Genomic DNA, 24,292 nt, shown 5'->3' on the forward strand with positions numbered 1-24,292 from the left:
CTCTACACAGGACCTTCTAATCAGCAGGTTTGCATGAGTGGGAGTTTCAGCTTTCGATGGTGACATCACCATGCAGTAAATTGGTTAATAGACCAATAACAAAGAGAGTTCCAAACCTCTGCCAATAAGAGCTAGTTTCCAGTTTTCCCCTCCTTACCCAGATAATAGCTAGATTTCCATTAAATTGGAGACACATTTTCATGCGAATATCTAAAATACGCATCATGAAAATATGCACATTTTCCCAACAGAGGTGTTTCCACCAAGCTGACCTGCTGCAAATTTTGGCACCATTTATAAAATTGTTCCAAAACTTCCTGTTTCCATCACACGTTGTGATTTTTTTTATACGGTATGACTTACTCGCATAAAAACTGGATGGAAACGTGATTAGTCCTTGCAAAAATGTTCTTGCTTGAGAAATATTGTTTTGCTAGAAAGTAATTAAAAAAAAACTATTTTAATGGAAATATACTACAGTAAGGTACTAGTTACCCAGAAATTATTATTATTATTTTTTAAATATTAACTAGTCCAAATCAACTTGTAGGTTCTTGTGATTCAGCTATATGCCTGAATCCCAGGTGAATTAGATATTGTCCCATTCATTTGGAATTACAGGATTTAGCTGGAACTTCACAATTGAAGATGGGAGGTGGGACGGGGACTCTATCTAAATTAGGCAATTCATTCTGGAGTGAACAATCCCTTTACCCTGCATGCATATATTTATTCACATAAGTGAGCTATTAATGCTGCATTCAAGTGCTAGTCGGAAGTAGGAAACTCAAAGATGTTAGACTTGCTAATTGTTTGAACGCGGCACGTGTAACTGCAAACAGTTAGCAAGTGGAATTTTTTTAGTTTCCTTGTTCCGACTAGCACGTGAACGCGGCATAAGTCCAACAACAAGACTCAAAGAGTGATTTAAGGTTTTTAATTATAGGTGACTATTTAAAGGCAGTTACTAAAATTCCAAATTTCGTAAAAAAACGAAGTAAAACCGAACACTTAAAGATTCCCATTGTTGTAGTGTTTAATCATACAGTAATATTTTGTGCTTAGAAAAATAGCAACCTATAATACTATTATAGTTAACATTTATTTTCAAATAATAAGGAAGAACAATATATACACAACAGTAACCTAAATGCATCTGTACATTAAAGGACTCTGTAATCTACTGGCCAGAATACAACGCATGTAACATTTCTCCAGATAAAAAAGTATTTTCCTGCCGAAATGATTCCCTGTCAACCGTAAAATCCACTAATTGTGTTTTTTTCATCAAATCCTGATCTACGCTAACTGCACTTTGATACATTCTGTAAAGATTTGTAACATTTTAACTTTTGTTTTATTTAAGATGCCATCATCATAATCTTAGCATTTCAAAACAGCTATCATTTGCAGCATTGCATGGTTTGACCTATGTAGAGAAGTACAAAAAACACAAATAAAAAAGCGTAAATTAAAAAAAGTGTTGATTCAATAATTGCACTGTGTGTTGTTGGCTCATGCAGCGAAATGAAGAAATCTGTGATATGAAAAAACAGCATTCTACTGTCAGCATGGGGATCAGTCTGGCAAAAAAATTACGAAACAAATAAAAAAAAGAATAGCACACCAACTACCTCCTCATTGTGTTCTTTCCTATGACTAGTTAAAGCTCAAATGCTCACCCCACGTCACAGCCAAATATAAATACAGGCAAGGCAGGGTAGCTGTTAAGAACGTTGGGCCAGTAACCAAAAGTTCGCTGGTTCGAATCCCCAAGCGGACTAGGTGAAAAATCTGCCGGTGTGCCCTTGAGCAAGGCACTTAACCCTAATTGCTCCTGTAAGTCGCTCTGGATGAGCGTCTGCTAAATGATTCAAATGTAAAAATGCACACTATAAAACAGGTTCAAATAAAAGCAGTAATTTCTGATGTGATCAAAATATTATGCATTACAGTTGTCATTATTAGAACTCTCAAGTTTCAGTCTAAGAAATCACAGAAATCTATACACAAGTACACAAAAATCCCAGAGCTTTTCCAGTTTTGGGAATGGCAAATCCCACAGTCGTCTTCCTCCTTATTCTCTTTCTGCAGCTTCGTCTCTAACATTTATTATTAATGTGTTTATTATTGTAGCTGTCATTATTATGACTATTATTACTGTAATGTTATTACATTTACATCTCTGCAACATGGGTTAACTGTGCCATACAGAGTAAAACCAGAAAAAAGGCAACATCGAAAGAGGTGGCAAAAGGTCGTTGTCAGTGGAACCCTGAAGGATAACACACATCTGCAGAGTGGCTCCTAGTCAGCCCTCTCGGTCAAGCCCCTCTGCCACCTCTTCACTTTGTTGGCACTTGGTACCCCCTACTGTCCGATAGAAATACTGCATCTGGTCCTCAGTCCCCCTGTTTTCCGTTCAGTCAATTCCAGGGCCTTCCTTGATGATCTGTACAGTACATTCAGCAACATAAAAGGGAAGTCTGTTTAGGGAGCACCAAGACCCCGCGACTCCTCTCCAGAGACTCTGCAGGCCACTGGTTAAGTAAGTGCTTTCCAGCATGGGGTGGATGCTAAGGCCGGTGGAACCTAAAGAAAAGGACATCAATGATAATTTGATCAATCACAACAACTCAACATATCAAAAAGGTATTTTCCAAGGCTGTAAGAGCAGCCAATTAAAGGGATCGAAACAAATGTCTTGGTATGTTAATGCAAGATCTATATTATGTAATTGTGTATATACAGTGGGGCAAAAAAGTATTTAGTCAGCCACCAATTGTGCAAGTTCTCCCACTTAAAAAGATGAGAGAGGCCTGTAATGTTCATCATAGGTACACTTCAACTATGACAGACAAAATGAGAAAAAAAATCCAGATAATCACATTGTAGGATTTTTAATGAATTTATTTGCAAATTATGGTGGAAAATAAGTATTTGGTCAATAACAAAAGTCTTTATTCTCAATCTTTGTTATATACCCTGTGTACCGGCAATGGATCAGAGGTCAAACGTTTTCTGTAAGTCTTCACACAAGGGTTTTCACACACTGTTGCTGGTATTTTGGCCCATCCTCCATGCAGATCTCCTCTAGAGCAGTGATGTTTTGGGCTGTTGCTGGCAACAAGGACTTTCAACTCCCTCAAAGATTTTCTATGGGTTTGAGATCTGGAGACTGGCTAGCCACTCCAGGACCTTGAAATGCTTCTTACGAAGCCACTCCTTCGTTGCCCGGGCGGTGTGTTCGGGATCATTGTCATGCTGAAAGACCCAGCCACGTTTCATCTTCAATGCCTTGCTGATGGAAGGAGGTTTTTCACTCAAAATCTCACGATACAGGCCCATTCATTCTGTCCTTTACACGGATCAGTCGTCCTGGTCCTTTGCAGAAAAACAGCCCCAAAGCATGATGTTTCTATCCCCTAGCTTCACAGTAGGTATGGTGTTTCTTTGGATGCAACTCAGCATTCTTTGTCCTCCACAAACACGACGAGTGAGTTTTTACAAAAGTTATATTTTGGTTTCATCTGACCATATGACATTCTCCCAATCTTCTTCTGGATCATCCAAATGCTCTCTAGCAAACTTCAAGACGGGCCTGGACACGTCTGGCACTGCAGGATTTGAGTCCCTGGCGGCGTAGTGTGTTACTGATGGTAGGCTTTGTTACTTTGGTCCAGCTTCTGCAGGTCATTCACTAGGTCCCCCTGTGTGGTCTGGGATTTTTGCTCACCGTTCTTGTGATCATTTTGACACCCCACGGGGTGAGATCTTGCGTGGAGCCCCAGATCGAGGGAGATTATCAGTGGTCTTGTATGTCTTCATTTCCTAATAATTGCTCCCACAGTTGATTTCTTCAAACCAAGCTGCTTACCTATTGCAGATTCAGTCTTCCCAGCCTGGTGCAGGTCTACAGTTTTGTTTCTGGTGTCTTTTGACAGCTCTTTGGTCTTGGCCATAGTGGAGTTTGGAGTGTGACTGTTTGAGGTTGTGGACAGGTGTCTTTTATACTGATAACAAGTTCAAACAGGTGCCATATATACAGGTAACGAGTGGAGGACAGAGGAGCCTCTTAAAGAAGAAGTTACAGGTCTGTGAGAGCCAGAAATCTTGCTTGTTTGTAGGTGACCAAATACTTATTTTCCACCATAATTTGCAAATAAATTCATAAAAAATCCTACAATGTGATTTTCTGGATTTTTTTCCCCTCATTTTGTCTGTCATAGTTGGAATTGTACCTATGATGAAAAATTACAGGCTCTCTCATCTTTTTAAGTGGGAGAACTTGCACAATGGTGGCTGACTAAATACTTTTTGCTCCACTGTAACTTTCAATGTGGTCATAGGCCTAGGAAGTACCTTGTATAGATCCTACTGTCTTCATGAACCTCCATTTCAGAGCTCTTAAAGTCATTGAGCTCCTTCCGAATGGCAGCCTGGACGAAGGAGGGAAAGTTAATATAGTGAAGACTTGCATAAACAGCATCTAAATACTAAAGTAAAGACAGAAATATATACTTCCTTTTCTGGGCAATAAGATATACTGGTGTCAATAAATAAGTGCATTACAAGCCGTGATTTAGGGAGCTATGAGTGACAGCTGATTGTACCTTGTCGGCGGGTGTTAGCTTGGTCCAGGGCTTGTCCGCTCGCCGATCGTAATCATTGGCTGTGGTGACCTCCACATACTCGTGGAAGCGCAGGATCTTTCTGGCCTGTAGCTCAGCAACCGTGGGCCTCTGACTCAGCTAGAGGAGGAGTTAAATGAAGAGTTTAAAGGGATGACGCCCTTTATCTATTTCCCCAGAGTCAGATGAATTTGTGTTCTGTATGAAAGAAGTTAGAGGTAGTTTTGAAAGCCAAAATGGTATCCACAAGTTCATCTTTATCTGGGGAAGTAGATAAAGGGCCTCATTGCCAGTCTCCCTTGAAGAAGACTACCTTCTCTCAGCTTGTTTTATATCAATTCACTCGTTAATCCTCTGTACGTAAATGTTCTGTTAAATGAGAGAAATATATTATTACAGGTAACAGTAGTGCGTGTGTGTGTCACTGGTCTTACCTTCCTGGTGAGTCTACGTTTGATCTCTCGGACCTCCGCCTGCCTGTCTACCTGGTTCTTGGCTGGAAAGGAGAGAGTCAAGCCAATGTTTAGAACCCTGTACAGACATGAACCAAATTGTGCAATTGCTGTCTATTTCACAAAAATAGGATTTTACAATGGGATTTAATAAAGGTACTAGGTACAAATACACAAGTACACCGACTGAGATAAAAGAAATCGAATCCACGTTGATAAGAAGTGGCCTCATGCTCTTGGAATGTGGCCTCATTTATATAAATAACAAGAATCCTTACTGAGAGAGAAATACCAGTGGGGATTGAGCTGTGATTAGGTGAAAACCTAGGCCCCATTCTAATTCCATAAAAGTGCATTATTCCTTCCTCCCTTCCTTTAAGTTCTCTGATTAGACATGATCGGACGGGTGAAGGCAAGCGCTCCATGCCTCCACCACAAAGTTTTCACCGGTCAGAAAAAATGTGATGGGGAGTAGGAAAGACTTACGTTGAAGGATGTTTCTCTGCTCCAGCTCCTCTGCACTGGGTCTCTGGCTGAGACGCCTAGAGGATAGAAGTTCACATCAACCTTGTGTTAGATTTGGTGTGTGTATATGTGGAGAGAAGAGGAAAGAGCGAGAAGAAAACGATAGTGAGACTGTGTGGCTTTATCTATTACCTTGTGAGTGCAGAGCCTATTTGTGTGCGTATGGCCTCCCATTGCTCCCTGCTCTGCCATGTCAGCCCTGTTGACCCTTGGTGTGTGTGACCTGGTGTGTGTCCCGGAGTGCGTCGTTCGGTGTGACCGCTGGACTTGTCCTCTCGAGCATGTTTCTCTGGGGCGTGTCGGTTACTCAGTTTCAAAGCTAACGTGTCTTTCCTTCTGACCCTGCTGGCCAAAGCACCTGAACAAGAACCACAGAGAGATGTAGTCAGGTATACAAAGATATACAATACCAGTCCAAAGTTTGAACACACCTACTCATGCATAATCAGTGCTCTAACTCCCCCTTGCGCTGGTCTGGAGCGATGAAGTAGTGACGCAGGGTACCGTACTAAACCACAAATTACCTCTAAATCCCGCAGCATAATCGCAAAACATTTAGTGGAGCAACCACTGTAGGTGTGTCCAAACTTTTGACTGGTACTGTGTAGGTATCCTGTGTGTCTCAATTGGTAAGAGTGCAGTGCTAACAATGCCAAATCGGGYGTAAATTTCCACAGGGATTATAGTCACATACAAAAAGTATGCGCTCACTCTACTGTAAGTCACTTCTAATATGCCACCGAGTCTGCTAGGTGGCATATTTATTTTTACAGTATTTTAAAGACGCTGCTGTATCTGAGTATAAATGTTTATCCATAACCCAATTCAAGTGAGACAGAGATACATACTGGGTGGAGGCTCATCTTCCTCATCCTCGTCTGAATTTTCATCTTTATAGAGCACTGGCCCGTCCGAGTCGCTGTTTTCCCTTTGCAGGTCCTGCTCTTCTTCCTCCTCCTCCTCCTCCTCCTCCTCACTGCTGTTGGGCKCCTCGGGGATGACGTTGATGCAGGGCTCTCCCACCATGCACCTCCTGCTCCGTGGCTCCAGCTCTGGCTGGGGAAGCTCCCCATCGTACTCCTCCTCTTCATCATCATCATCATCATTATCATCATCTTCATCATCATCCTCCTCAGAGTAGTCATCCTCAGCCCTGATAGAGAGAGGAGGGAAAGAGAGAGAAATGGAGCGATGGAGATCAGATGAGTTTTCAACAGAAATAGGAAAAGCCGCCAGTCACATATTATTGACGGAGCTGATAATAAATAATTGGCATCACAGAAACATTGTGTGGCTAGATTCATTCATAAGTCCTAGATAAGGTCTTGCCAACTTTACACCTAATGTCTGAGGTGTGTGTTTTACTCAAGTCTAGAACATTGATGAAATATCCACAGGACTCACAGTTTCAGAGGCTGGATGCTGACGGCTAGGGGCCGGCCGCGGTCCCCCTGGTACTCGGGCGGCGTCTCAAAGAGCAGGGAGTGGGCTGAACGCTGGGAGCCGTCGGGATGTGGCTGGGCCTGGCCGGGGCTGGACAGGGCCCTCTGGATCATGATGTGCAGGGGGACGGGGGCCGGACGCTGGGGGGGCTCACTGGTGGGGCTGGGGGGGTCAAAGAGCAAGGGCTGGGGGATGGGATGTTGGTAMGAGTGCTGGTGGTGGAGGTAGTGAGCGTGCAGATGCTGGCGGGAGGGAGAAGGGGGGATGTAGTTGGGTAAGGGCGGGGACGGGGGAGGCATCTGGAAGCCGACTGAGTGGTTATGATGGTCCTCAGGAGAAAGCAGGGAGGGGGAGGGGACCGACTGGGTGGACGCAGAGGGGTCCTCCGGGTTGCGCTTTGTGACAGGGGTGGTCCTCTTGGGGGGCATCGGTGGGGAGGGCTTAGTTGGCACAAGGCTGGTACCGGCCTGGGTGAGGTTGCCTGTGGGATTGAGAAACACAGTTTATTGAAGGTGTCACACACACTGATAAAAACACATGTTCACTTACTTTATTAACCTAAATCTGGGCTTTCAACTGCGGATCAAGTGAGTGCACATGCTTGTTTACGTCTCCATTTACATGTAAGATCAAGCCCAAGTAACATGGGTGAGTGCACATGAATGGATATACACACCCAGATCACATGACTGAGTCCACATGAATGCATAGATCCACAAACCCAGGTCACATGAGTGCATCCGACAGGGTCTTACATTACAAACGGGTGCATGTGGCCATCAAGGTTACAGTGAGTACACATGCTCTAGAACACACACAGATCATACACAAATTGATTTGGCCAGTATGCATCCATCGCTTCTTAGCATCTCTGAACTGAGAATTATGAAAAAAAAACCTGTTCAACCAAGCTGGAATAGACATTTTGCGATTGCATGCAAACCTTTAAATATGTAAGCTTGATGCAGTTGCTGACGGATGTGTCAGCATGAAATAGCATTAAAATACAAAGCCATGGACACATACTGCATTGGAGTACAATAGATCACAGCAGCAGACCGATTTAAGCGCCAGACATGAAGCATGCAATATACTGGATTGGACTATAACATCTGCTTTAAACAGAGTCAAGCCCTTCATCTGCCCTTCTCTCCTTTCTTGCTCCAGAGCAGATGTGTGGATTAGCCTTTATGGGGCAGCCTTGTCTGCGCTTCGCAGCCACAGCTAGCCATCATGGGAGACTCAGTTACTCCCCCATTCACATGCCAGAGGTGGTAGTACACATATGGTGCTCAGACACCCACATACACCCACTTAAACTCACTTACACGCACACCTCACTCTCATTTAACCTTACGTGGCATGATCATAAGAGAGCACTCCAGGCCGTTATAGGTTAGTCCAGCAGTGGCATCCAGGTAGCATTTGGCATGAGGCATTTCAAGTCAGGATGATGCAATATGATGACGCAGGTGACCAGAAGGTTGAAGTAAACAGGGGGGGCATACAGCCACACACACACACAACGCAGGCTCGGGGAGACGTTAGAGAGACAGGGTGGGCACCATTGCTGCGTCGATGCCAGTGAAGAGGGGCATTGGTGGGCATCCTTTGTTTTACCTGACCGCAGGCCTCTGCCGTCCCGCCGACACAGGTAGACAGGGAGGGACAGGTAGACGTCATAGTCGCCCTCGCGTTTCCAGCAGGACCAGTAAAGGGGCAGTTGGGAGTCATTCTGGTTCACACCCCCCTGTAGAGTGGAGGCTGGCGGGGGACGAGAGGTACGACACGCAGGCCTTCAGCTCTCATATAGGCTGGCTGAATGTATACAGTGTGTATAAGGTAACCAGACGTCCCTGATTTACAGGGACAGTCCCCAACTTTAGTGGCCTGTCCCCGGCTAGAGCTGTCCCTGAAAATATCCCCGATTATCCCTCAGAAAGAAAGATGCAACTGTGAAGTTACATTGAGGTTGATATTTCAATAATCAAAATGCTGTATCCAGTCAGATTTGCATGTACAAATTGTCTCTCCCTGTACCAAACTTGTTTGACCATTCATGAGAACGTTTGATCATTGATACAAACATCTAACCACCGCATGAACAACCATGCCCACCAGGGCCCTCATTTATCAATGTTGCGTAGAAAAGCTTCTAAATTAACTCGTACAAATACAAAAAAGTTGGTATTTATCAATCGCTCGTATGCTTGATTTACAGACACCTGTAAGTAGGCCTTGATAAATCAGACACGTTCTAAAACACTGTGCTAGTGCACGTGAAGTCTCATTTACATAAATAACCGCCCTAAATGACAATTTATGGTCACATCACTCATTTTTGTCCGCCAACATGGAGAAATCAAAGAACACAAAGAAAAAAAACGTCAGAAATAGAACTTTTCATCACCGAAGTGGAAGATATAAGTGTAACAGGAAAAGGGTAGAGTGACTCTTCACTGTCTGCTATGGACCAGCGCATTGGCAGCATAATTGGAGAGACCTCAGTGTCTGGCATCATTTGTGATGGTGATACTGAGGACCCTCTCCCAGACCCTGAAGGAATACCAGACACATCAACTGCTGGTAAGTCAAGCTTTATTTTCGCAACCATATTCAGACATGGCCCACATCTAATAATTTCTTCTTGACAATAAATATAACAAAATAAATGTAACAAAATGAATATAACCAAAATTACAAAACATGAAATCTTTACAGACGTGGGTGATTTGCCTGACCCCTCAGCCATCCTCAGGCCTACAAGAAGGGTGTCCTCTTTGGCAAGCGCTTCAGCTGTGCCGCATATTTTGACTGACGCAGTCCTGAAACAACGAGATCAATACATCAATTATTAGATTCAAACAGCAGATGGAGGATGTATGCAACGGCCTGAGAGACAAATACTGGTGCAATGTAAATGTGTTTTCCTTGTCGATTTGATTACAATATTTGGAAGAACAGATACCTAAAACCTTTGTGTGATATTGACTCTTGTCCTCAGTGCCAGAGCTATGGGTGGTGGGAAACACTCCCTGTCAGGCATGGGCTCATCGAGTCTGGGTGGATCATTCAGTGTAATGCCAATTTTGATTGCAATGTTGTGGAGCACACTGCAATCCTTGACAATGTAGCAAACCTAAAAAGGAATTTGCACATTGTATTACATTCACGTAATGGCATTTGAAGGCACATCATTTCAGCGGCAAATCTTGCTAGGCTGGTATTACAGTGTGCCTCCTGTCCCAGACAAGTACAGCCAACGCCCTTTCAGCAGGCCTATGGTGCGCTCCACTGTTCTTCTGCGTACGTGGGCTTGGTTGTACCTTGCCTCTTGTTGGTTTGAGGGGTTTGTGAGGGGAGTCATCAGCCATGTTTTTAATGGGTAGCCCCGGTCTCCTGCAATTATGAACACAACATTCAGATATTGTTTCCCAGTAGAGGTCTAACATGGCAAATAAAACATAAGTCACTTACCAATAAGCCATCCATCCCCAACAGCTCCTTCCTGGAGGTTAAGGCCGACTGAACTGTTCTGCACAATGAATGAATCATGTGTCTCACCTGGCCATTTGGCCACTACATTCAACATAGCCAAATGTGAATCACAGATGACCTGCACATTGACAGAATGGAAACCTTTTCTGTTGACGATGTTGAATTTGCTCAATGATGGTGCTTTAATTGCGATGTGGGTGCAGCCAATTGCTCCAATGACATTGGGAAATCCAGCTATGGTATGGAAATCCCTTTTCACTCTGGCCTGTTGCACAGCAGTGTACGGAAACTGTATGTATTGTGGGGTCAATTAAATAATGCCATGAAGGACTGCAGGCAATAATCGGCTCATGGTTGGTTGGGAAATGTCAGACCGATCCGCAAAATCCCGTTGGAATGTTCCAGTGGCCAAAAATCCCAGGGTGGAGAGGACTTGGGTACGCACTGGGATGGCATTGGTGCGTTTCGTCTCCCTTTCTAATACTGGAGAGAGTTGGTTGCAGAGATACAATACAATATGCCTTGGAAAACGAAATCTACTAATAAGCCAAGCGTCGCTCTCAGCAAAAAAAACTGCACACTCACTGAAAACACGCTCCCTGCGTAATGCAGCTTGTGCCAGATCCTCCAGCAATGCAAGATTTGCTGTTTTGAACAAGTCACAAATGCTCAGTGTTGCCTTTTATGTTATTTAACTGGTTTAACTAAATTGCCTTCAACCTTACATTCAACTCTCTTTCTAATTGACTTTATTATTCAATTAGGCTGAAATGGTTTCATGTTTATGAATTCGATAGCATCCTGAGAAAACGATTAGTAACGTAAGTGTCTATAAAAGAAATACATTAATAAACTATTCATGTATTATCTTTTTTCTTCATAGTTTATGATTTGGTCCAGTATGTCAATCCTTCCTCCACCATTTGGCGGATGGTATTTCATTAGCAGTTTGACTTTTCTACCACAAGGTGCTGTGTGTACACATGGTCAGAGGTGTGCTTAAATGTACGCACATTCTCAAGTATATCATGTCAGATTGTCAGAATAATAGTAGAGATAATTATTTATTTCAGCTTTCATTTCTTTCATCACATTCCCAGTGGGTCAGAAGTTTACATACACTCAATTAGTATTTGGTAGCATTGCCTTTAAATTGTTTAACTTGGGTCAAACGTTTCGAGTAGCCTTCCACAAGTTTCCCACAATAAGATGGGTGAATTTTGGCCCATTCCTCCTGACAGAGCTGGTGTAACGGGGTCAGGTTTGTAGGCCTCCTTGCTCGCACACGCTTTTACAGTTCTGCCCACAAATTTTCTATGGGATTGAGGTCAGGGCTTCGTGATGGTCACTCCAATACCTTGACTTTGTTGTCCTTAAGCCATTTTGCCACAACTTTGGAAGTATGCTTGGGGTCATTGTCCATTTGGAAGACCCAATTGCGACCAAGCTTTAACTTCCTGACTGATGTCTTGAGATGTTGCTTCAATATATCCACATAGTTTTCCAGCCTCATGATGCCATCTATTTTGTGAAGTGCACCAGTCCCTCCTGTAGCAACATGATGCTGCCACCCCCGTCCTTCACGGTTGGGATAGTGTCCTTCAGCAAGCCTCCCCCTTTTTCCTCCAAACATAACGATGGTCATTATGGCCAAACAGTTCTATTTTTGTTTCATCAGACCAGAGGACATTTCTCCCAAAAGTACAATCTTTGTCCCCATGTGCAGTTGCAAACCGTAGTCTGGCTTTTTTTATGGCGGTTTTGGAGCAGTGGCTTCTTCCTTGCTGAGCAGCCTTTCAGGTTATGTCGATATAGGACTCGTTTTACTGTGGCTATAGATACTTTTGTACCTGTTTCCTCCAGCATCTTCACAAGGTCCTTTGCTGTTGTTCTGGGATTGATTTACACTTTTCGTACCAAAGTAAGTTCATCTCTAGGAAACAGAACGTGTCTCCTTCCTGAGCGGTATGACGGCTGCGTGGTCCCATGGTGTTTATACTTGCGTACTATTGTTTGTACAGATGAACGTGGTACCTTCAGGCATTTGGAAATTGCTCCCAAGGATGAACCAGACTTGTGGAGGTCTACAATTTGTTTTCCTAAGGTCTTGGCTGATTTCTTTTGATTTCCCATGATGTCAAGCAAAGAGGCATTGAGTTTGAAGGTAGGCCTTGAAATACATCCACAGGTACACCTCCAATTGACTCAAGTGATGTCAATTAGCCTATCAGAAGCTTCTAAAGTCATGACATAATTTTCTGGAATTTTCCAAGCTGTTTAAAGGCACAGTTAACTTAGTGTATGTACATTTCTGAGCCACTGGAAGTGAAATAATCTGTCTGTAAACAATTGTTGGAAAAATTACTTGTGTCATGCACAAAACTATAGTTTGTTAACAAGACATTTTTGGAGTGTTTGAAAAACAAGTTTTAATGACTCCAATCTAAGTGTATGTAAACTTCCAACTTCAACTAAGTACAAATTGTTGAATCCCACACCTTGCTTAGAAATGATAGAAATGATCACACGCATGTTTTACGAACATTTCTGTTCGTACGCAACATTGATAAATGAGGGCCCAGGCTACTAAACAGGTGATTGTAAAATGACTAGCCTAAGAAAACTGTGGAGGGGTAATCAATGTCTGTGTTATAATTAATACAGGTATTTGAATGGAATATTTCAAAAATTCATAGTTAACAATAGTTCCATGCCATTGTTTTCTCTACATTTTTGCACAACTAGCCCCATATAATTTCCAATATCTGGTCACCATAACTACACATACACTAGGGTGATGTTCATTAGGGCACACCGTAGCACACCATTTTAAAAACAGTCCAGGTAGTCCTTCCTGGTTTCAGACATTTTTTTAAACGTGTGGTGTCTAATGAACACGACCAAGGTGGATATGCTTACACTGAACGCACTACCAGCACCCAGAAGAAGAGGGTCTGTGTAATTAGAGTGTTACGCTAAGTGTCTGAGGGGCTTGTCTGGGCTGTGAGAGGGGCACCAAGTGGGGAAAGTGAAGAGAGGAAATCAAAACTCCTTCCGTTTCGGGCCCTCTAGGTTAGCCGTTGGAAGTAATCACTCTGTACCTAGCTAACTGTTAGGAATATTCCTAACTAACTAGTGGAATACCTTTGAAATACCTTTGAAAACAGTCACTACAGGCTCAGCTAGCATTCATATACAGTTTGATATGTTTCAACAACAGCTGGGGAAGCAATGATTGCATATTCAGTACCATGCCGGATGAGATTTTAAATCTACAAAACCTACAAGTATCCCATAACTTTTCCCAGTAATTTATGATAACCTTGGTTTGAACATTACCTAACAAAATGCACTGGCTAAAATGAATTGTAGACAATAACTGAACGTATTGTAATTCTACCAAATTATGAATGCAGAAAGTTTATCAACGAAGCAACTTCTTAATGTCATTTCTCCTTCCTGCTACATGACTACATCATGAAAAGCCCACATTTTTCAGAGTATTCTATGCCCCATTTTTTAACATATCCGACATGGTTTAATACATCGGAATTGTTTACATAATATGACAGCTGAAATGTCTACACACATTCTAGAACGTACATATGAAATAGCTTGACAGACTATAGATGGCGAATAGGTGACAAACGAGCGCACGGCAAATGACTTCCAAGCCTACTAGCTCCAGGCTAAACCAACCAACCAACCTACATGTAATAATGATACAGGAATTATATACAAAAAATGTGTTTAAACAGTCCTAAGGAAATAGGCGTATCAGATCTCAAAGAGAACAACAGTGAATAAAGTCAGACTCCCCTGACGAGAAATGCCCCTGTTAAAAACAAAAACAACAATATTGTCTTCGCATGGAGCTGAGCAGCAGCAGGCTCAGAGCCACCAGAGTCAGTGGGTTCCTGGGAGAGTACAATGCCAGGGAAAATCTGCTCTGCTGCTGCTGTCTAAAATAGTTCAGTCTTATTAAGTCATCGGCTGGGGAACAGCTGCTGGAGCCGCAGGGATAACATCATTATAAGGATGAGAGTGGCAAAGTGTGTGTGTGTGTGAGAGAATGGGTGCAACGTGCGCACGTGTTCTTTGTAGTAACCCCTATGCATGTAACATGAGTCTTCTGCAGACATGTATGCATATGACACGTGACTAGAAGTTACACGTGGAAGCTCCACTGATTGTGCATGTGCGCACGTGCACATGAGTGAATGTGTGTGTGCATTGATGCAAGCTGCACCTGGTCTCCCCTGGCATCTCATTGGCTAATTCTTTCATTCTGTGATTAAACAGGCCCCTACTACTACAACCACCACAACTAGTACTACTACTCACCCAACATGGCAGCATTAACGCCCCTGTTGACAGGCTTGGGCAGGGGGAGGGGTGGCTGCTTGGTCGCCTGGGGGGTGGAGGATGGAGAAAGGGACACTATTGCTGAAGATTGGGTGTTGGCGCCTGCAGAGGAGACAGTTCGGGCAGGCTTTGCAACTGCAGAGGAAGAAGAGGAGGAGGAAGAGTATGTGGTTGCAGGGTGGTTGGATAGGGTGTGGGGTGAGGGTGACCCTTCGCTGCCGGGCTTGGGGGTGGAGCTCATCAGCCACTTGGGGGGCATAACGGACTGTTTGGGTGGCAGCGACTCTCGGAGAGTATCCCGCAGCGAATCTGGGTCAGGAACAAAATGGCTATCTGATTCTGCAAAACACACAGCACACAAGACATATGTTACATAACATACATGTGTTAAAGAGCACTATACATTTAATAACTAATCATCATCATAAGACACACATGGGCGCATTCGTGTCAAGACCGTACACAAAGCAACTCGCTACACACTGCTAGGCTTTTTGGAGCGTGTTTGTTTCTTTCAATAATGGAAAAGATACTATCTCATCACATTATGCATCTCCCTAAAAATCATAAATGTTTCAGTCTTGGGTTGGAGCACTGAGACAATTTGTGCCATTCACTCAGCCACTCTAGTGTGTGTGTGTGTGTGTGTGTGTGTGTGTGTGTGTCGGTGTGTATTGTCATTATCAGGGGATCAGCTGTGTAGACAAACAGTGCTGTAATTACCAAACCCCCCCCCCCCATTCCCCTAACCCTGCTTCTTATCCCACGCCATTTCTCAAAGCTTAAGTTTATTTATAGACCAGTCTTTATCACATGCTGATGTCACAGAGAAAAGAGGAAACACAGAAGGTATTCACACTCCTTGACTTTTTAAAAATGTTGTTGTGTTACAAAGTGGGATTAAAATGTGTCCTTTTTTTTGTCAATGATCTACACAAAATGCTCAATGTCAAAGTGGAAAAAAAAGTTAATTGTTTTTATTTATTTTTATTTATGAAAATAAAACCGCAATATATCTTCATTAGATAAGTATTCAACCCCTTGAGTCAATACATGTTAGAATCACCTTTGGCAGCAATTACAACTCTGACACTCTTAAGAGTTTAGCATACCTGGATGGGACAATATTTGCCCATTATACTTTAAAAAATATTCAAGCTCTGTCAAGTTGAACATTGCTAGACAGTCATTTCCAAGTCTTGCCATAGAGCCAATTTAAGTCAAAACTGTAACTAGGCCACTCAGGTACATTCAATGTTGTCTTAGTAAGCAACCCCAGTGTATATTTTGACCTTGTGTTTTAGGTAATTGTCCTGATGAAAGGTGAATTTGTCTCAGTCATGACGTGGCCCTTTCTGGGTGTAGATAGTGGCTTCCCCCTCTCTCACTCTCTCCTACACCCAGGTTCTATTATCTCAGGTCGTAAATTCCTGGTGGAGACTCTCTTCCCCTTTTCATGCAGATAGAGAGACCACAGAGTGAACAAAGGATTTGACGTGGCCGAACTCCTAAATCCCCAAAATGGGAAAATGAAACTATATGTCCACTTGTGAGAATGTGGGAAGGGTCAATGGACACTTAAGGGACAGTTATGTTGAGTGTGTTTCATTTGGTGACTTCATGGAGTACAGGAAACACACATTACTAATCTGAATGCGTACATTTCTCAATTATGGTGTTTGCATCTAATTCTTGTATAAAATGAATGAGTAAAGATGAAACTCTTTGTGAAATAATGTAATGTGATGTTAACCTTTCATTTTGATAGACTTGTATTCCCTGTCCCTGTTTAACTAGTCAGCGGCCACGCCCCCGTGAGCGCAGACATGATCTGGCGTCATGGAACTGCCTTTTCTACTGTTACGAATAAAAGCCCCTCCTGAGAAAATCCTCTTCAGACTAAGCAAACCCACAGTGTGAGCTTTGATTGCGAATAGTTAAGACCACGCATACCTCGGTGTAAGCTGAGGTGGCACAGGTTTGAGTACCAAGATTAGAAAACCATACCATGTGGAGCATTGGCTACACGCCTGGAAATGGTTAAATTCTGAGACTATCGATCCCTATAGAATAAGAGCAAATCTTAGATACAAATTACTAGTCTGCAGCTAGAAATTATGTAAACTTGGGATGCGAATACCGACAACCGCCGAAACATCTACTCTAAGAACAATGGACGCCTGATGTATCCATTACAACCGACATTATCAGGAGCCGCCGATAGAGCTACCACCATGAGTAACCAGAGACTCTCTGATGAACTGACTCTCCCGCAGACGGACTGATGATTCCAACAGAGAAGATCACAACAACATATGGGCGTAAATATATATTGATTGCAATTATTCCCAAATGAGTGAGCGTTCATGTGCGAAGGATTAGCATTTCAATGTATATAATTATAGACTGTGTAATGAATCCATTTTGTCTTTCCCGCTCTTTCTCAGTTCACACCCCCTTCCCTTTGTCCACCAAGCCGTCATATCGGTTTAGCCCACTAGGGAATCTTCCCTATCATTGTTAGTAACCAATATCTACGGTTTGTTTGTTTATGCATTTCTGTGATTATTTAGTTAGTTACTAAATAAATGACTAAGCAAATTGGTGTATGGATGATTTATAGTAAAGGCTGGGTTTGTGCAGATAACCAACAATTTACGACATTCAGATGACTGGTGTGAGGTAAAGAATAATTAATGAATAGAAGACTAATTGATCAGATATTAAAATATCTGAAGAGTTATATTCTGAAAATTATAACTTTGTAATCTGAAGATTTTCCATGGTGCCCTGACTTCCTAGTTAATTAAATTTACATGATTAGTTTAATCAATTGAAAATATGAAGAGTGGTACTCCGTGGTGTGTTGTGTTGGATTACAGGTTTCCTGTACAGGCTACCTTCTTTGCATTCTGTAATTTATGTTAGTATTGTGGAGTAACTACAATGTTGTTGAGCCATCCTCAGTTATCTCCTATCGCAGTCATTAAACTCTAAACTCTGTAAAAGTTTCCTTTCTCTCTGGCAACTTAGTTGGGAAGGGTGCCTGTATCTTTGTAGTGACTTATTTAAGCTTGCCATTACAAAAGGGTTGAACATTTATTGACGCAAGACTTTTCAGCTTTTCATTTATTATTAATTTGTAAACACTTCTAAAAACATATTTCCACTTTGACATTATGGGGTATTGTGTGTAGATCAGTGACACAAAATCTAAATTGAATCAATTAAAAATTATGCCTGTAACAACTAATGTGGAAAAAGTCATGGGTGTGAAAACTTTCTGAAGGCACTGTAGGTCAGAGAAAACCGAGGGAGAGAGAAAATGGGAGAAAAGGAGAGGGATGAAATGGAAGTGTCAGGAGTGAGAGAGAAAAGAGACAATAGAGGGAGAGAGAAAGAGAAAGCGAGAAGATTAAGATAAATCAGGAACAGCATAATATCGAAAAGAAACAGCAGACACTAAATGGCATTTAGCTCAGTGTGTAATAGCTGGAATGGTATCAATTAGCTTTAGCTCTTCAGCAGGGTTACGGTTGAGCTGAGAGGCATTAGCTTTTAAGGGCAGGAATGGTTAAAACGATAGTGCCGCATTAATTACGAAAGGAGGAGAGGATGAGCTATTCCCTCTATTCCCTTCTGTTCCTGAATAAGACGCATAGCTGGAGCAGGACTCAGGGGAGCAAAGAGGCTCCGAGACTCCTGTCTATATCTGGGCCCAAACCAGAGGACTGAAGAGGAGGAAGACTGACTGGAAGGAGGGAGGGAGGGAGCAGTCAGAAAACCAGGCTCCAGGTAGAAGTTGCCTTTATGCAAAGATCTAGGATCAGCTGATCCTTTTCAAATGTAGGGTAGTAGGGGGTAAACACAAACCTTAGATCAGTGTCTAGGGACAGCTTCACCCCTCTCCACAGAATAAGGGTGTGTGTGTGTCAAATCAAATTTGATTGGTTGCATACACATATTTAGCAGATGTTATTGCGTGTGTAGCGAAATGCTTGTGTTCCTAGCTCCAACAGTGCAGTAATATCTAACAAATCACAACAATACATACAAATCTAAAAGTAAAAGAATGTGTCGGTGTTAATAGCTCACCTCTACGGCCCCTTCCCTCCTCTGCGGACGCGTGCCGGGGGAGGGTGGGCTTCCATGCTGTCTCAGCGGGGCGACTCCTCCTTCCGTCCTCTGATGGCGCCTTCTGCAGGCCCGGCCGCTTTTCTCCGTCAGAAGGGTGTAGTCTGCCCCCACGTCTACCCTCCTCCTGTCCCATCTTCTGCACCTGGCCCATCATCTGGCCCTGCCAGGCCATGTTAGACTTCCCCTCCCCCTGGGACAGTCCTCCTCCACCTCCTCGCCGGCCCTCCTCCTGATGTCCGGAGCCTCTGGGGCCACCCTGGTCCCCATGGCGGTCTACGTCCGGGGGGAAGCGGACCCTGCGGTCCTCTGGCTGGGGCAGCCAGGCTGGGTTAATCTTAAAGTCTGAGGGGTTCATCCCAGAGTCTGAGGGGGGTCTTGTCTGGTTCTCCTGCCCTCTGCCCCCTCCACCACCTCCACCCACGGGCAGGGTGTGGCCATTCTTCACGTAGGGCTGTTTGGGGCTGTGAGGATCGTCCCCTTCTGTCACAAAAATGGATACAAGCAGTGAGACTTTCCATACAGAGACAATCATCACTCACACATAAGAAGATCTATAAACTACACTACTTTGAGTCACCAACCAAGTGTGAGGGAGGGGTTAGCCAGAAATCTAACAAAGCCATCATCTCTACTCAAAATGTTCTGCATATTTGAGTATAAATGGTCAAATTTAATTGGCTTGTTGAAATAGGGCACAGGATGGACTTTTGGATTTGTTCCCTCGGTGCATCTGGACATGATTTCGCAGCCCTATTCAGAATGTAAGGTTTGAGAAAGGTGTCCTAACTGCCAACAGCTCTGGAACAGAGCTTTGCCCATGGAGTGAAATATGTTTAATAAACGGGCCTCTGCAACACTGATGCCGGCAGAGTAAAAGCACAGAACACACTGACTTTAAAAGCTATTTCGCTGCAGGGTGCAATTCGTTCCACTTTCCCCAGCTCAAGAAAAACGCTATGTCATTTTCTCACCAAAATATACAGTTATACTGTTTAAAAGGGAGCATGAGAGTGAATTTGCCTTTCTTCAACTGCCATTGAGTGTGCTGAATTTGAAGCTGTTACTGTCATCGACTATGCTGTCTGTGTAGGTGTGATAGCACTGGACTTTCGTCTGATAAAGATAAAGTCATTTTCAATTTGCTCCCTCCCCTTTGGCTGCCCTAACCCTTAAATGTTTGCAGATCTGAAGGGTCTGGATAGGTATATGTAGGGTAGTGGTGGAGCGTCCACCATGTTGCTTACACTTTACATATATCAAAGAATTTTTTTTTGTCACATGCGCCGAATACAACAGGTGTAGACCTTACAGTGAAATGCTTACTTACAAGCCCTTAACCAACAATGCAGTTTTAAGAAAATCTCTAAAAAACTAAATGATAAGAATCAAAAATAAATAAAGAGCAGCAGTAAATAACAATAGCGGGGCTATATACAGGGAGTACCGGTACAGAGTCAATGTGTCATTGTGCGGGGGGTACCGGTGTCGAGGTTATTATGTACATGTAGGTAGAGTTATTAAAGAACAGATAATAACATTCTCACATAGGTGTTCCATTTGTCCAGGTGGGAAAGGGCAGTGTGGCGTGCAAAAGAGATTGCATCATCTGTGGATCTGTTGGTGCGGTATGCAAATTGGAGTGAGTCTAGGGTTTCTGGGATAATGGTGTTGATGTGAGCCATGACCAGCCTTTCAAAGCATTTCATGGGTACAGAAGTGAGTGCTACGGGTCGGTAGTCATTTAGGCAGGTTACCTTACTGTTCTTGGGCACAGGGACTACAGTGGTCTGCTTGAAACATGTTGGTATGGCAGACTTGGACAGGGAGAGGTTGAAAATGTCATTGAAGACACTTGCCAGTTGGTCAGCGCATGCTTGGAGTACACGTCCTGGTAATCCGTCTGGCCCAGCGGCCTTGTGAATGTTGACCTGTTTAAAGGTCTTACTCACATCAGCTGCGGAGAGCGTGATCACACAGTCATCCGGAACGGCTGATGCTCTCATGCATGTTTCAGTGTTACTTGCCTCGTAGCGAGCATAGAAGTTATTTAGCTCGTCTGGTAGGCTCGTGTCACTGGGCAGCTCTCGGCTGTGCTTCCCTTTGTAGTCTGTAATAGTTTGCAAGTTTCTGGATGAGCGTTTTCCTGTTTGCTTATGGCGGAATACAGCTCATTGAGCGCGGTTTTCGTGCCAGCCTCGGTCTGTGGTGGTATGTAGACAGCTACGAAAAATTCTGATGAAAACTCTCTAGGTAGATAGTGTGGTCTACAGCTTATCATGAGATACAAGTGAGCAAAACCCTGAGACTTCCTTAGATATTGTGCACCAGCTATTATTTACAAATATGCATAGGCCCACGCCCCGTGTCTTACCAGAGGCTGCTGTTCTGCCGATAGAGTGTATAACCCGCCAGCTGTATGGTCTTAATGTCGTCGTTCAGCCACGACTCGGTGAAACATAAGATACAGTTTTTAAATGTCCCGTTGGTAAGATATACGTGCTTTCAGCTCCTCCCATAAATTTTCCAGCGATTGAACGTTAGCTAGCAGAACGGAAGGCAAGGGCAGATTAGCCACTCGTCGCCTGACCCTCACAAGGCATCCTGATTTCTTTCCGTGAAACCTACGTTTACTTTTCCAGCGAATCACGGGGATCTGGGCATGGTCGGGTGTCCGTAGTATATCCCTCGCGTCCGACTCGACCAATTTGAGGTGAGTATTCCCAGTTCTGATGTCCAGAAGCTCTTTTCGGTCATAAGAGACTGTAGCAGCAACATTATGTACAAAAAAGTTACGAACAACGCGAAAAAACTAACAAAATAGCATGGTTGGTTAAGAGCCGATAAGACGGCAGCCCTACCCTTCGGCGCCATCTTTTGCCCTCTGGCGCAATCTTTCGCCAAACATTCAAAGTTTAGGGGCAAGTGGAAGGGTTAGTGAGCCAACTGGAACTGGCTGATTGAGTCATGTGGGGATCAGGTGAGTGAGTGACATCACCAGTGGCAGCACTCTTACCATTCTCCGGGAGCTCCTTCAGCACTCCCTGTTCTATAAGCTCCTGCCTCGGTCGCCTCATCGACATCTTTCTCTCCAGAACTGCCGTCAACACACAGAATTTAAGCCAGTGCATTAACGCACTGAGTTTTCCCCCCAGATTTCTTCCAGATAGCATATAAAACCGAAGATAATATTTCAAATTTTAGTGTGTCATTTCACGTTCCAGAAGTCAAAGATGTAAGTTTACAGATCTTCAGATAAAAAGGATATTATTCTAACCACTATAACAATTGTCTTGTTTAAGCAGACTGAACTGGACACACTGGAAAAGGCCATGGCATGTACATATCACCAGGAGACAGTAAAACACACTGAAAGGCGTTTGATAAAGATTGAATGCAACACGTAAAAACTAACAAACACAATGAAGCCGGAACACAAACCTTCTGAAGTTTCCGTAAACTTCTCGCTGCTTTTCTTCTTCCTCCACTTCCATGGTTTGAAGATCTTGCCGAGGGTAGAGAACTTGCCCTTGCCCTTGCATGGGAGAGGGGTGCTGTCCCCATCTCCCTCTGTCGTGTTGTGCAGGTGGTCAACTTCATCAACTGGAGTAATGGAGTCAGAGAGAGAAGAATGGAGAGTCAAGAAACATTGGTGAAATATGACAACCATATCTGGGCATCTACAACATAACAACAGCACAGAGAGCAGAGGTAACCAGAACCCAGACAATTTCACAGTAGCCTAGCTGAGCTCTAACTCAGGCGAGCAAAACCTTGTGCACAAGCTGCTGTTTAGCCTGGCCCATGCACTCCGAGTAAAGTGGAGAAATAGCCTATAGCCTAACTGAGCTAGACTGACACCCATATGCACTCAGAATAAAGTGCAGAAGAACATTAGCCTAGCTATGCTAGACTGACACCAATACCCATTTGCTTTATCTTGGCCAGGTCACAATTGTAAATGAGAACTTGTTCTCAACTTGCCTACCTGGTTAAATAAAGGTAAAATAAATATACACCATGAGTAAAGAACATGGGAGGGCCAGGCTCATTAGAAAGGTTATTATCTTTAGCTCAGAGCTCTGGGACTGTGTGTGCTTTGGCAGGGTGATGGTGAAAGCTCATGTACTCCTCCACACATTCACAACAAAGTAACCAACAGCTTTGGGAAGGGAGAGTCCCTCTTGCACTGGCCTCCGTCCATAGCTTCCCACAGTCAAGAGTCTCACATTCCTCCCTACTGGGAGAATATTGTTATCAGCCTTTCAACACCAACAGGCTATGTGGAAGCACACATACACACATTTTTCACGAACAAATACACATTTAAAAATGATTTGGGAGGTAGGACTCGCTCTTTGGCGTCTCTTTCCGAGACACGCACAGACATCCAGCTGCCATGGTAACAGCTCAGGTGACTGACAGGCTGACAGACAAGGTGCTGAGCTTCACAAGGCCTCACACAGAACATCTCTGTGAGCCAGGTTCCTCTAAGGTTGAGGTTTTAATTCAGCAGACATAATATTTACTGTGTAGAAGGGCTGGGGCAAAACAACCAACCAGTCCCACAAAAACAGGATGTCCTGGCAATAATACTACTACAGCAATTCGGTTCACACAACAACGCACGCGTAAAAAAAAACTATATTTGCCAGCTGCTGATGGGCAGAGGTAATAATACTATACAAAACCTTCCTTCAAAAGACCAGAAGTGGAGGAATAGGAAACATGTCAAAAGGTGGAAATGGGCTCCAAAGCAGGGTCGTGGAGGTTATATTACAGAGCTAGTCTACCTGGGTGAGAGCTCAGGGTCCAGCTTCCATGGTGGTGGGACTTGAGGCAACATGCCATGAGGAAGCAGAAGGTTGTGTTGAAAACCTCAAACTCTTGTCCCTAGTCGATCCCAACACCCTAGGTAGGGAGGGGATGGGGGCGGCTGTGACAGCGCAGAGACCCACAGCAGGCTTCTAAACCACATGGGGACAAAACGTCAAAGTTCAGAGGCCAGCTCCAAACAATATACAGTGGGGAGAACAAGTATTTGATACACTGCCGATTTTGCAGGTTTTCCTACTTACAAAGCATGTAGAGGTCTGTAATTTTTATCATAGGTACACTTCAACTGTGAGAGACGGAATCTAAATCCAGAAAATCACATTGTATGATTTTTAAGTAATTAATTTGCATTTTATTGCATGACATAAGTATTTGATACATCAGAAAAGCAGAAGTTAATATTTGGTA

At 43.5% G+C, this 24,292-nt stretch overlaps 1 protein-coding gene across 4 annotated transcripts; it reads right to left on the reverse strand.

Annotated features, from left to right (window-relative positions):
* Positions 1-1,018: 1,018 nt before the first annotated feature.
* On the reverse strand, positions 1,019-24,181 carry LOC111965321 (phosphatase and actin regulator 4B-like). Of its 4 annotated transcripts, XM_023989426.3 has the most exons (14): positions 23,842-24,181; positions 22,490-22,651; positions 22,065-22,145; positions 19,010-19,531; positions 14,894-15,253; positions 8,672-8,815; positions 7,013-7,532; positions 6,457-6,761; positions 5,741-5,966; positions 5,570-5,625; positions 5,066-5,127; positions 4,614-4,751; positions 4,363-4,439; positions 1,019-2,592 (listed from the first exon to the last, which is right to left on the reverse strand). In XM_023989426.3, exons 1-14 carry the CDS (start codon positions 23,897-23,899, stop codon positions 2,577-2,579), a joined length of 2,727 nt encoding a protein of 908 aa, XP_023845194.1. In that variant the 5' UTR covers positions 23,900-24,181; the 3' UTR covers positions 1,019-2,576. The 4 variants fall into 4 exon arrangements, with proteins under 4 accessions (XP_023845194.1, XP_070300174.1, XP_070300175.1 ...); XM_070444073.1 differs by lacking the exon at positions 23,842-24,181 and having other exon boundaries at positions 22,490-22,932; XM_070444074.1 differs by lacking the exons at positions 22,065-22,145; positions 23,842-24,181 and having other exon boundaries at positions 22,490-22,933.
* Between the last annotated feature and the right edge of the window lie 111 nt (positions 24,182-24,292).

Source organism: Salvelinus sp. IW2-2015, linkage group LG6.1 (genome assembly GCF_002910315.2).
Source record: "Salvelinus sp. IW2-2015 linkage group LG6.1, ASM291031v2, whole genome shotgun sequence".
Taxonomy (NCBI): domain Eukaryota; kingdom Metazoa; phylum Chordata; class Actinopteri; order Salmoniformes; family Salmonidae; genus Salvelinus; species Salvelinus sp. IW2-2015.